This window comes from Athene cunicularia (assembly GCF_003259725.1).
Source record: "Athene cunicularia isolate RWA chromosome 19 unlocalized genomic scaffold, athCun1 chr19_part1, whole genome shotgun sequence".
Classification (NCBI taxonomy): Eukaryota; Metazoa; Chordata; class Aves; order Strigiformes; family Strigidae; genus Athene; species Athene cunicularia.
Window position 1 is genome coordinate 4807038 of NW_020799124.1, and position 13485 is coordinate 4820522.

General features: G+C 48.3%; 1 protein-coding gene across 1 annotated transcript; it reads left to right on the forward strand.

Annotated features, from left to right (window-relative positions):
- Window positions 1–6732: 6732 nt before the first annotated feature.
- Window positions 6733–10152, forward strand: TMIGD1 (transmembrane and immunoglobulin domain containing 1). The gene is made up of 5 exons (XM_026861586.1): window positions 6733–6821; window positions 7833–8111; window positions 8611–8889; window positions 9746–9849; window positions 10120–10152. The coding sequence occupies exons 1-5, from the start codon at window positions 6743–6745 to the stop codon at window positions 10150–10152; spliced, it is 774 nt and encodes a 257-aa protein (XP_026717387.1). The 5' UTR covers window positions 6733–6742.
- Window positions 10153–13485: the final 3333 nt, after the last annotated feature.

The following is a 13485-nucleotide window of genomic DNA, read 5'->3' on the forward strand; positions in this document are numbered from 1 at the left end:
CAATCCCGGCCCCGGCCCTGCGGGAGGGACGCGGGGGCCGCGCGGGAGCGTGAGGCGGCGGCGGGGACCGGCTTGCGCTCCCCGAAGCTTATTCCTACAAGGAGTTATTTCTCCTTAGGTAGAGAACGGCCTTCGGCTTTCCGCGCTCAGCCTTTCCCCTCCCGAAAGCCCCCGCAGGAGCAGGGCAGGGGCCCGCGGAGCCCATCCACGGCGCTCACCGGTGCAGCAGATACTTTTATTCATAATAATCCAGGATCGAGTCGCTGCAAACAGGGGGACAAAGACCAGCGCCTGACCACGCTCCCCGTAGCTCCGAGGGGCATCACCGCCCCGTTGCCGCAGCACCTGCTCCAACAGTAAAAGCCTAAACACAAACCCCAAACGCGCTGGGGGTGGAAGGAGCGGGATGGCCTCTTGCCTTGGCGCAGTGACCAGCTGCGGTTCACAGGGACCAAAGTCCTGCTCCCGGTGCCTGGCTTCCTGGAGGCCTGTCCTGACAGTGCCACCAGCTCCGGCCGGACCTCTGGGGATGTGTTTGATGGTTTTTGTGTTGTGCGTAGCTGTACGGCAAAGCGCTGCAGAACTGAGAAGATACATCAATAGTACTTCAGGGTTTCCTCCATTCAGATCTTTGCTAATTCCTTTTTTTGAGGTAGGCGAGATGATAAGGAATAACAAGCAGAGTAGCTTACCCTGCAGAAACTGTGTTGCAGTCCATAACCCATTGAAAGTGTCTGACAGTGGATTCCTGTCAATTCCTGTTGAACTTTTCAGTAGTATCTCATGTACACATCTGCTTCCCAGCTCTGGCGTTTCCTGTTGGAGACACAAGCTCCGAGTCTAGCACATAAAACTGATTTTCAGGGGAACTGTCAGTGGTGTGACTCTTTCATCTCACTGCATTCTGGGATCCTTTGCGTGAGAGATCAGATGATGCAAACTTCTGTGTCAGCCAGGCGTGGTACAGCACCAAAAGGGCCCTGAGGAAAAGGAGAGTAAATTGGCTTCTTTTTCTTGGGGCTCATCTGCGCTGCACAGTCATTAACAGAGAGACAAGCAGGGAACAGGGATTATCCATCAAAAAGATGCCCCAGATCTAATTAGACTGGAAAAGCCAAAAGACTTTGGTCATTAAGATGTTCTTAAACCAAAAGGGAGAAGGAACTGCAAGAGGGAATTTGGCTGTCTCAAAAGTGATCACTGCTACAGAGCTTTAAGTCCTCAGTCTACAAATAAATTGCTCTGGATTTACACAGAGTAACTGAGCTCATTTCCCTTTTTAGCTGATAAAAACCCAGTTGTCTGGAGTTTCAACAAACCAATTGTAAAAGCAGCATGTGGCAGAAGACTGATGAGTCATTCACTCATTTTCTCGGCAGCAAGTAGCAACAAAACCTTCTCATTTCCTTGGGACAACCTAAGAGAGCTCTGCCTTCCCAATCCCTGGGTGAGCAAGACTGTAGATTAGGGGATGACCTGCAAGAAGCCGCCTCCTCCTCAGATCTGCCCTCTGCTTGTGCTTGTTGAGAGCTTCAGCCCTGGCACTCACCGTGGTTACTCAGGGGCTGCGGCTTTTGCCTTACGACATTCTCTGCAGTGCTTCTAGCCACCGAGGAGTGAGGTTTCCTCCTGAAGATTGGCAGCAAATGGTTCCCCATGAACTGGAAAGATGGAGCAGCTTGGTCTTTGCAGATTCCTCGTGAAAGGAAAGAGGGATGACGCCACAGCAGGGAAGTTAAAACTGCTAATATTGTTTGGCAGCACTTCACAAGATCAAATCAGCACTTGGTTTTCCAGCAGAGCACTTCCAAGAAATCCCACTGGTGATGAAAGTTCCTAGGTAGACAAAAATAGCTGAGGTCCAGGCTGTAGAGCAGCCCCAGCAGAATACAGTCTTGAAAGAGAAGCAGATCTGAGAAATACTGCTAGGAAATGTCCCATACTGGCCATCAGAGAGCATCTAAATCAGACAAGAAACAGGCACCCAGTTTAGCATCACCCTCAGTCAGTTTTGTTTCCCAGAGGCCACAAAAATGCCTTGAAATCCAGCCCATCAGTGGCAGAGGAATGTTTTTCTGTCCCCAAAAAAGAACAAATTCATGGGAACCTGGCAGATAATCTCTGCTATGATAGTCTTACCCCGTGGCAGAGGCAGGAGACTGCCTTACAAATTGGTTTGAGCAGGTAGAAAATGGAGTTTCATAAGTGGATGATGCAAAGCAAAGACCAATAGTATTAATTTCCCTGAGCACTGCTAGATGTGAGAGCTGAAAGCTACTAAACAGGACTCCCTAGATGGGAAACTACGACGGCCAACATTTAAGTGGAATTTAATACAGATAAGTCACTTTTATCTCCTGCAGGGGCCCTATATTGCTAATATAATGCCAAGTTCTTTTCACATTTCCTTTTATTTCGGACTGTATTTCTCAGAGCAGGATAGCAATGGCCACACTGGTGTACTATCTTTAGTCTTCTAAGTCAAGATTGGTGACTGTTGGCACCCACCAGTGCTGGATGTAACCCAGAGTGGTGAGGAAAGGGGGAGACCAGTGCTGGGTGCTGCTAACAGCCAGCCCTGTGTACTGCACTGCAGCGATTTGGTGGGGCTTTTGTGCACTGTTCTAAGAGTTTCTACAGTCCCTGGCTGCTTTCTTCACCACGCAGGAAAGACTCACTGACAAGTGTCTTGATGCTCTTGATTAGAGGTTCGACTTGCCCTCCCGGAATGTGGTTCCGTTTCTTACACTCGCTTCAGAAAGGGAGAGTTTAAAATATCCGGGAGCAATTGCTTAAAGCGATGACTGAAGTTCTCTAAACCTAATTTACTCACGCTTCTGAAAGCAAAATATGAGTATAGCAAGCTCAGGGTATGGTTCCCTGTTGCATCGCTAGGAGCGCAGACTCCGCAGGGGACTTCCCATAGCGCAAGAGGAAAACACACGGGAAATACCATCTCAGAAAGGCATCCTCCTCCTCCTCCTCCTCTGAGCCCAAAGTCTCGGCAGACCTGTCCATGAGCGTGGCATTGCTTTAGCCTTCTACAGGCTTTACTGTCCCTGAGCCTCTGCCGTGGTGATCACAGGGATCTCACCCTGTTTCCAGGGCTCCCGGAAGGTGACTTTCCTCCCTCCCCGCCACTCGCCTGCCGGGCTGCCAGCTCCCCTGGCTGGGTAGCCAGTAGATGGCATCCGCGTCCAACACTTGTGCTGGAACTTCACCTTCCTGAGGGCTTTTCTGCTGCTTTTTTTTTACTCTCAGGGTCTCTTTCCTCATTAATACCTACTTTTCATTTGAATGTTTAATGCCCTCTAAGCAATGTATTTTAAAATTTCAAAATATTCTCCGGTTTGGTGGTCCTTTCACTGTTCTTTTTCCTTCCCAAGAATAAAGATCACTTATTCCTTTGTGTTCAATGGCATAGTGTGTGATCTTTTATAGAAGGACCATCAGAACATAGAATTATTAACAAAATTATGAAAAAATTACTTGCGATCTGTCCATCTCAACAGTGGAAGATTCGTGAGGAATGGGCTGGGAGTCTGAGAAATCAGGGAACATGACATCTCCATGATCTTTATACTTGGGGAAAAGAGGTTCTGTAGGAGGAATAGAAGCGCCAAGTAAGTTCAAGTAGCATTTCTTACAGCCTCACCTTCCAGCCCAGCTATCTGGCAAGCAGAGGCAGTGGGTTTGGGTGTTACAGTCATTCTCTAACAATGGAAGTGTTGCAAAATATGTGGCACCACATATTAAAAACGGATTAGGAGCGGGGAACCACAATGAGTAGGAAGACAGGAGCAGCCTTTGAGCAGGGCCCCGGGCACTGTTGCAGAAACATGTTTTCTGAAGCGGGATTACAGCTACTTAGAGGTGGTGTTTGCCTGACAAACGAACCCATAGATACAAACCCCAGCTTCCACACGTCTGTGCAGATCCTGCTATGCCCCAGACTCCAAGAGCAACCTTCAGCCCTCGCAACTCTTCTAAATACAAATCGAGTTCTTGTCTTCCAGTGAACATGCAGGGGGTTACAAGTTGTGTCCTCTACCCCTGCAGGTACTGGGGTAACCAAGTGGAACACAAACTGCTGTGAAGTTTGGAATCTGAGGTTAAAGAGACCCAGTGGAAAAGAAACTTCTTCCCAATCTCTATCATGTTCTAAATCTTCTCTTCTCAGGTTTCTAAGGCTTGGATTACACCCAGAAATAGACTGGTGTTTATTAATTAATTCCCTTTGGGGCTGTTCAGAGTCATATTTAACAACAGTCTTATTCTGGGTTTGTTGGTCCAGCGTTGCCGTAAGGATGACAAGCAGGAACCGGTGTGGTGGATTACTCTGGCTCCAGCCCATGGTCTGTCTAATCCAGCCTTGACAGTGCCCGATCCAAATACCTCAGAGAGGGCTGGATCCTTTGCTGTGGAGAGTTACGGAGTATCTGCCTCACTGAAGAGGTCCTCCCAGTCCAAGTCACTGGTGACTGCTTTACATTCTGGAACATGAGGTTTAACATCCCTCCTAAACGTAATGGAAAGGTGGATAACGCAACCCTCAAAAATCTAGAACTCAGTAATTAAACACCCACGAGATAATTACACCCGGTATGAAAAGAAAAGTGTGAAAAGTCATTGCGAAAGTAATTCTTATTGGTTAAAAAATGCTGCCTGTCAGTGCCTCTGGCCAAGTAACACCTTGCTTTTCTAGTCTCTCTTCCTTCAGCAGATCTCACACCTTACTGCAAAACAGGATGCTGCCATTGCCTTCATTTGAAAAAACATAAACCAGATGAACCTGAGTTCACCTTGCTGCCCATCACACAGACCTGCCACAAACCTAGGACAGAATTTTTCCCAGGTCCCACTTGATGCTGTGCCTTGCATCATGACAAACCCACCACAGAACTGCTGCTGTCTGACACTCTTTTCCCTTACTCTCATTTCTAGACTAAAAAAAATACACCAAAACTCCATGCTTTCATTCTTTACATCCTCATGCTAAACTCCTTCTTCTCCTGATGTATCATCACGACGCAGTGCCCAGAGGGAGCACAGACCTCGCCGTGCTCTCCTGCCTTTGGCTCATGTCTTGGCAGGAGCACACGAGCCGTTTCCCAGCCAGTCCCTTTGCCTCCCTCTTTATTTCAACTCAACGTAATACCAAACCACAAAGATCACTTTATGCTCTGGAAGATCATTTTGACTGAAGTTTGTACTGGATCATAAGCCAACATTTAGTCAAATGCTACAAGGACAGGATGTATAACTTCCTAAAAATGGTCAAGAAGTGGAATTTATTTCTTAAAATTTCTTAAATTGAGTTTGAAGGTAAAAAGTGAGTTAAAATCTGGACACATTTCTAAACCAGCAGTTTTCCAGAAGACGGGCTGAGTACTTTCTCCTTAAAGTGACTTTTGTACCCTTTTTTTTTAAACTGAATATGAGTCCCTGTTAATTTTAAGGGTAAACCAATGAACACAGAAAAAGCTATATTAAGAAACACTCAAAGGTGGCTCATGTTTGCAACAACCCTGCAAATAAATAGCGCTGTACGCTCTCTGTGTACAGCTGGCCCTCACTGCCCACCTCTGCGCCGCTGAGCCGGGCCACTGCGTCTGCTGGCAAAGAAAATGTGTCCCAGGCTCCTCCTGCTCATGAAATGCACTTTATGGCTCTGGTGAGCCATAACTTGATGGGTGACGTGCCCTGTGCCTGCGGGGACACTGAGAGCAGTGAGAACACGGTCTGGAGGCTGCGAGGACCCCATCCTTTGCAACCACGTCACTGTTGTCCTGCTGAAGTACAAGCAGGCAATTTCACAGACTTTTCCCCGTAGCTGAGTGCTTCAGTTGTGCCCTCCACAGACATGCAGGCCATGCACACAGCTGTCCCAGCAGCCAGGGGACCCTCACTCTATGTTGGGGGTTGCCCAGGGCTGAGCTAACCACAGGATCGCCCTGGGGGTACACATCAGTGAGCAGGACAGTGTCTCTGCTCTCTTCTCTGCCAAAGTGCAGTTCAAAGTCTGAATCGGTGCATTTTCTCATTTTCCACTCAAAGGAGGACACAGCAACAGAGCTTTGGGCAGGAAGGGGTAAATCAGAGTGTACTCCTGCTCTAGGATAATCTAGGATAAACTTCCTACAGCTTGAAAGAGTGTCATGGACACCAAGAAAACTGAGAGGGAAAAGGTATTATTTTTGGCTGAAGGTCTTTATAGCTGATGCAGGAACTCTCTCATTAGTTACTCATTGCCTTGGCAAGTCTCATAAAACAGCCATCAGAGCCCAGCAAATACTTCAGTGTCCTGGGAGCTCAGAAATCCAGGAATTGAACAAGGCCTTGAACCCATTTTATAGACTCACTTCTTACTGAGCTACCATAAAATATTAACATTCAGACCTTATAAATAAGAAAGGGAAAGAGCTGTGCATTTCTTGCAGGAGCAGCCTCTCCAGAGACTCTTCCAAGGTAAGTCCAGAGCTATGCAACCCAGAGAGGGGTTCCCCTGATAGAGAGGTGATTGGCAACAACAAACTTGTAGAACCCCCTTGATTCTGCTCCAAACAGGAAAAGGCCCTGCAACAAATCGACTTAAGTTTATTCCCTGGTGATTCTGTCCCTGTCTGTGAGGGCTCCCCCCAGGGTGTCTGATGGCAGCAAAGAATTAACCCCGCGGGAGCCCTGAGCAGAGGCAGCAACGCTCTGACCATCTCTCCAACAGACGCCAGCTGGGCCCCTCGAGATGGCGCAGAGAAACAGCCTCACAGTCCCCTATGAAGTGCCTCTCCTCGCTGTTTGCTTTTTGGCATGTGTAGCCACAGGTAAGCAATGGAAAAAATCTATTCGTGGCTTTATCCAAGCCCCGTCACGCTGCCATGTGCCACTGGCCAGGGTTGGGCAGTGCCCAGGGTGATGTGCCACGCCAGCATCCCAGCTCTCAGATGTTCCGGAGCTCATCTCCAAGAGGACTGTCTGAAACCTGGTGTCTCATTTTGAGAGTAGCTGAGAAGGGAATGGGGAAGCTTCAGCGTTTTGCAACATTACTGCAGCAGCTGCACAGGGATGACGAGGCCACCATTTTCAAACCTGCCCTAAGCAGTGGAAAGTGTGGTAGCTTTGGCCACCTGGGAACACCAGGGACGAGACAGGGATCTCAGACTTCTTTATATTCACAGGACTATAGTGCCTTTTTATTCTGAGATATATTTTCAGTTCATGAATCTATGGCCCAGGCTACAGAAGGGAGTTTCAGCCCATTACAAAGGCTTATTGCCTATACTAGTTCTTCATTTAGGACGTCCTGAGGTTTGTGTATTAAATAAACTGCAACTCTTCAACAGCCAGACTTAGACTGGCCGGGGTATGGCTGAGGGGCTGATTAACTAATTTTTACACTCAAACGCATTCAGCTCCAACCCCAAAACAGCGTCTCAAACCATAAGCACAAAACCTGAGGGCACAGGTATGCTGCAGCAGGGATTTGTTGCAGGAGGGTGCCCAAGACTGGAGGGATGGGGATGAGCTTTTGCTCTGTGTGTTACATGGTCACTGCTGGTTTTCAGACATTTTTTTATTAAAGGTCAGGCTTTGGTGTTCTTCAGTCAGTTGCAAAAGCCTGATTTTGATTTTAAATAACTGTGAAGGGATCTTTGTGATGAAGACAATTTCTTGTCTCAAAAACTAAAGTTCTACCTGAAAACAGCTGTTAGACTGAAGCCTGAAACTCTCAGTCCCTCCTCCAAGGTCAAGGGCCTGGAGAAGCTAGCAGGGCAGCCTTTGTGGGAAGGGTACAGCTTAGGATGTTTAGTGCCCTTGTTCTCCTTCTTTTGCAGGTTTGGAACTGTCTGTAAATAACCATGCTGCTGACTTCTCTCTGTCTACGCTGCCTGGCCCTCCCCTCTCCCTCTCCTGCCTAGTACAGAACAGCAGCCAGGCTGAGGAGCTGCTCTGGTACCGAGGAAATGGGAGAGTGGAGCTGAAAGATGGGAATAAAGTGAATATCAGTAACATCTGCGTATCCCCAGTCACTGAGTCTGACAACGGAGTCACCTTCACGTGCAGGCTGGCACGGAACAAGTCTGTGCAGGTGTCTGTGACCCTGGATGTCCAGTGTGAGTTGTGGTGGTGGATATCTGTGCAGAATGGCTGGGGTGGGATGAAATCAGGGCCTGAGCACTTCAGTGTCTGGGCACTAGTCGAAGGTGGGGTGTTTTGCACCCTTGTACGCTGTCTTCACCGAGAAAAAATGCATTTAGGAGGAGATAACTCACGTGATAAGACACTCCCTTCCCACAGTGCTGCCTATGGCCTGATTTAATGCCTCTTTTATAGGGAGTGGGTGGGCCCTTGAGTAAGAAGATGTTCTGGGTATGTCCCTGCCTCCACCTAGATTCTTTCCCAAGGATACAAGTCAGGGCAGAGGAGTTACGGGAGTGACCACCTCTGCCACTGATTGTCCCACTGATTCCCCGGGGGATCATGAAAGGCTGCACCCCTGTGATGTGTTGCACCACTGAACAAGCTGCACAGGGATATGTAAATGGAACTTACTTTGTGTTAAATGGTGAACAGCATTACTAATGACCTGTTGAACTGCATTACTGTGAACAGTTCCTCCCTGGCTGACTGGAGAGGAGTCCCTCCAAATCGAAGAAGACAAAGATGTTACTCTGACCTGCAATGCCAAATCCAACCCTCAAGCCCAAGCAGCTTGGTATAAGAACAACACCACGTTGATCCTCCAGCAAAATCGTTACCAGCTGTACCAGACTAGTGAGGTCTTTCAGCTCTCTATCAAAACAGTACAAAAGTCTGACAACGGGACCTACACCTGCGTGGTGAAATCTTCTTTGGGAGAGGGGAGAAAGGATTTCCACTTGATAGTTGAAGGTAACAAGGCTGCTGCCAAACAATAAGCTTTACAAATAACTCTCCATTCTCTTTTATAATGATAGCAAGCCATTTAGATTAAGAAGTGTAAGTGGAATGTGGTGAATTCCCCACGTTAACTTTCGAGAGCACAGCAACAGCAAGGAGCTCCCCTTGCACCTGTGCCTGGGACCACAGCACCAGGAAGGGCCTTTCCTTCTCTACCTGTTGTTCAGAGGCATTTGGCAAGCGCGACCTGAGAGAGTCTCAGCCCACTGTCCCACTTCCTACGCTAACAGGGCACATGCAAGCGTGGCTTAAAGCACCTTAGGTCTTACCTGAAGCATCTTACTCTGACCATAGTGTTCCATCATGCCAAAAGAGCTGCTTAAGGGAAGTTGTCCTCCAGAACTGGCTATAGCGTTGTGGACAACAGGGAGGTGGAAGCCTGGCTGGGGCTGGATGCTCAGATCTCAGACAGGTGACACAAGGTGAGGTGACCCACCAGGCATCCACTTCGCACCCACTGGCCAGGTCTCTCTCATTTCTGCACTCTTGGACCAGGGAGGAAAGCAATGTTAGCTGTGTCAGTGGTACTTCTGGCCACCCCTGTTTCCATGCATAAGAGTGCCTTGGGGATCTTCTTCAGGGACTGACGTTTCCATTCTTCTTTCAGTTCACTAAAGTGCAGGCTTGGCTCCCTTCTTCCCAGGGGAGTAATGCACACAGTCGGTCTGTGGACAGCAGAGAGAGCACAGTTCAAATCAGCAGGGACAACCATGGGAAAAGAAATATGTCTTTCAGCAGTTCTGTGAAATGCTCTGTTTTATATGACTATACCAATGTATCATATGTTCAACCTCCTCTCTCTCGACAGATAAAAAACCTGTTTTCCCCCAGGAGGCCATTATTGCTGCTGTCGTGGTGGTTACAGTCACGGTACTTTTTGGAATTGTGGCTAGAAAAGATAAAATTTTTAAGGTAAGGAAAGCTCTAGGTTCTTAGGAAAAAAATAGTATTGTTTTGTTGCAATGCCCTGTTTTTTTCTTCCTTTTCTATTCTACCTGGTAGTGTTGCTTTCCACTGTTATGAGAACTGCTACATACGACCTCCTGCTTTCGAATTACCAGGAGATAAATCAAATATTAGATGTTTTAAGGTGGAAAGCATTACGCACATGCAAGATATTTGTAAAAATGTCTCTGTGGCCAGGAAATACAAAAGATAACAAGACTGTTTCTTTATTTTCAGTGCTTCAAAAGATCAAGTGAAACAGCTCTGTAAGTATTTTACTGCTTATTCATGCAGCTTCCAAACGACCCCCCTTTTTTAAGCCTTGGCAGAACCTGGGAAACAAAAGAGCACTCAGCGCACTAAACCCAGCCAGGCAGAGTTACGGAGCTCTTGTTCTGGCTGGATAACATGAGCCCACACCTCCTCCCCCAGCAGAGAGGGGTCCATGGGAACTGGCAGGACACAGGCAGATCCCGCCCCAGGCACACCACGGCTCCTGCCCTTGCTCTGGCCATCCCAAGGTCCTGGCTATACCTGCGTGGAGGCGGTGGGGAACAAATATATGGACAGCCCAGAAAGCCAACTGTGTCCTAGGCTGAGTCAAGAGAAGTGTGGCCAGCAGGGTGAGGGAGGGGATCCTCCCCCTCTGCTCCCCTCTGTCAGACCCCCTCTGCAGTGCTGTGTCCAGCTCTGGGGGCACCAACATCAGGACACGGACCTGCTCAAGTGGGTCCAGAGGAGGCCACAAAGATGCTCGGGGGGTGCTGGAGCACCTCCCCTGTGAGGACAGGCTGAGAGAGTTGGGGGGTTCAGCCTGGAGAAGGTTCTGGGGAGACCTTATAAGAGCTTTCCAGTACTTAAAGGGGCTACAGGAAAGGTGGGGAGGGAATCTTTATCAGGGGTGTAGGGATAGGATGAGGGGTAACGGGTTTAAACTGAAAGAGGGGAGATGCAGATTAGATCTAAGGAAGAAATTCCTCCCTGTGAGGGCTGACACAGGCTGCCCAGAGGGGCTGTGGCTGCCCCCTCCCTGGAAGGGTTCAAGGCCAGGTTGGACGGGGCTTTGGGCAACCTGGGCTAGTGGAAGGTGTCTCTGCCCATGACAGAGTTGGACCTCGATGACCTTTAAGGTCCCTTCCAACCCAAACTATTCTATGACTATTTGATTTTATGAAACATAACAGCTGGAAGCATTCTGGAGCTGAACATAGCCCAGGTGAATTCAACTCACTTTTTTTTTTTTCCCTAGTAGGTGATTTTTCATTTCTTCTCTTCATTTTGCTGCAGGTAAAGACCAGGTTCCTGTGCACACCCAGAAAACATCATTTCTAGTGGTGGAACTAAGCCCTTGAGTGAGATGATGAGATAAAGCACTGAAACAAGGTTTTTTTGGGTCAAGATTATACAGTCTTTTCAAAATAGAAGTGGTTCTTTGCATCTGTTCATTCTAACCTACTGCTTAGAGCACTGCCATGGGGGGGGGGGGCTACCTGAGCTGCTGCCAGACCTTGCCCTCCGTGCTTATTCCTACGAGGTCTGCATGTGCAGTCAGGCATTGGCCTACGGAGGAATCCATCCAGGCTTGCCACAGATCATAATGCTGATGCACGAATAAATTGAGGTGTTGAGCTGGCAGCTGCTTTCTTGGCTCTGTCCCACAGTGCCACTCCACGGGGTGTTAGAGGTGGTGGCTACCCAACTTGCTGCCCCTTCCTGGTAATCCTACGGGCATCTCAGCTTCTTGTTAACCAAGGCGAAAGCTGCCTGGCACTTGTGCTGCCGTTGCACCTCCCATCTCTCTTGGCTAGGACAGCCCCAAGCACTTGGTAATACACAGCGGAAACTTCAGTGTGAATGCTCCAGCACCGTGATGGCAGGAAAACCTCTCCCTCCCTCTCCCCAACAAATACACCACTCAAAGTGTTTTTCTCAAGGTCCTGGCAAGCTTTTAGACTCATGGTGTCTTGGAATGGTACATTACTAATACCAATGATAAACACTGTGTGTGTAAATCAATTTGAGTCCGTGAGGTGCCAATAACTCTTCTCAGAGGAGCAGGGCTGTTACTCAACAGGAAACCTCCTCAGCGTGACCTGGGCACCGTGATGGCAGGAAAACCTCACCCTCCCTACCCCCAAAAAATATACTGCTCAAAGCACTTTTCTCACGGTCCTGGCAAGCTTTTAAGGCCTCATCGTGTCTTGGAACGGTACATTACTAATACCAATGATAAAAACCATGTGCTGTAAATCAATTCGAGTCTGTGATGTGCAAATACTCTTCTCAGAGTATTCTCAGGGCTGTTACTCAACAGGAAGCCTCCTCAGCGTGACCCAGAGCGTGTCCTTGCTTGACGTTCACCAGCACTGTGGGAGGGTGATAACTGTGCAGTGCGGGTGCCAGTCACGTGAAGTGAGAAACCTTAACAAAACAGATGCAGGGGTCTCAGTAGGGTGGGCTCTCAGCAGGATAAACTCTCAGCAGCATGGATAAGGGAGGAGCTGCAACTACTGAGTCCTAAAATAAGGATTCAAGGAATACTAAGTTGACATGCTGAAAGGACCTACATGGGTGCAAAGTCACAAGAGGAAGAGGAGGCATCGTCAATCTTCATCCTGATGACCCCTGCCCAAGACCACCAGGAGCCACTGCTCAGACACAACAGTGTTATAAATTGAGACCACAATGGATCATAATTCCATTGAAATTTTATTAATTATAGCAAGTAGGATATGAGCAAAGACAGCGCTGGACGGCAGGGGAGTCTGCGCTCCACCAACTGCCGTCCTGAGCAGTTCAAACAGTCCCTTTTTATACATCTTTACTTCCGTGTTCATGAAGTAGTAGAGGTACTCTGCGCATGCTTCAGTTGTTGTTAGGGGGTCGTTTTCTGCCTCCTGGTGGTCTTTGAGGCCGAAGTAAGAAGTCTTCCTCCTTTATTCCATAGTTGACCCCTTGCTCATATGTCCTTATATGGAGTTGTTCTTCTTATTTCTGGCATTTCCTGGAAATCTGGCGTTTACCTTGCACAAGCGGTGTCTGGTTTAGTTTGTGTAAGTGACTGCGGTTATCTTACCCTACACAAGCGGTGTCTGGTAGCTGTTTGCATAAGCGATTTCATTATCTTTTGTTGCCTAGCCTTTACATTGAGCTTAACATAAATCTTAATACCCTAGTCCATAGTTTCTCACAACGGGGAAGGCCTTGGGGTGGGATTTATGATAATGAATTCTCAAAACTAATTGTAATATCTCTCCCTATTCTCAGGATTATGATGAATGTGTAAACACTTTACACTATAGAAAGGAGCTGCTTTTCGCTCCAAAATGTGCACGTTTGTGGAGGAGCGATCCCCCGTGCACCCAGCGCTGAATAAACGTACCTTCCTTCTTTATAACCTTACAGGTTGTAAAGTCGTTACTCCGCACGCCACACGCTCCCACCGCCTGCCGCACAGACGTGTTTCAGCCTTCCCGTTAAGCAGGGAGGGGGGTGACACCGCGGGGACAAAGCCCCGGGGGGCAGCAGGACAACAGTGACGTGGTTGCAAAGGATGGGGTCCTCGCAGCCTCCAGACCGTGTTCTCACTGGTTTGGAATAGTA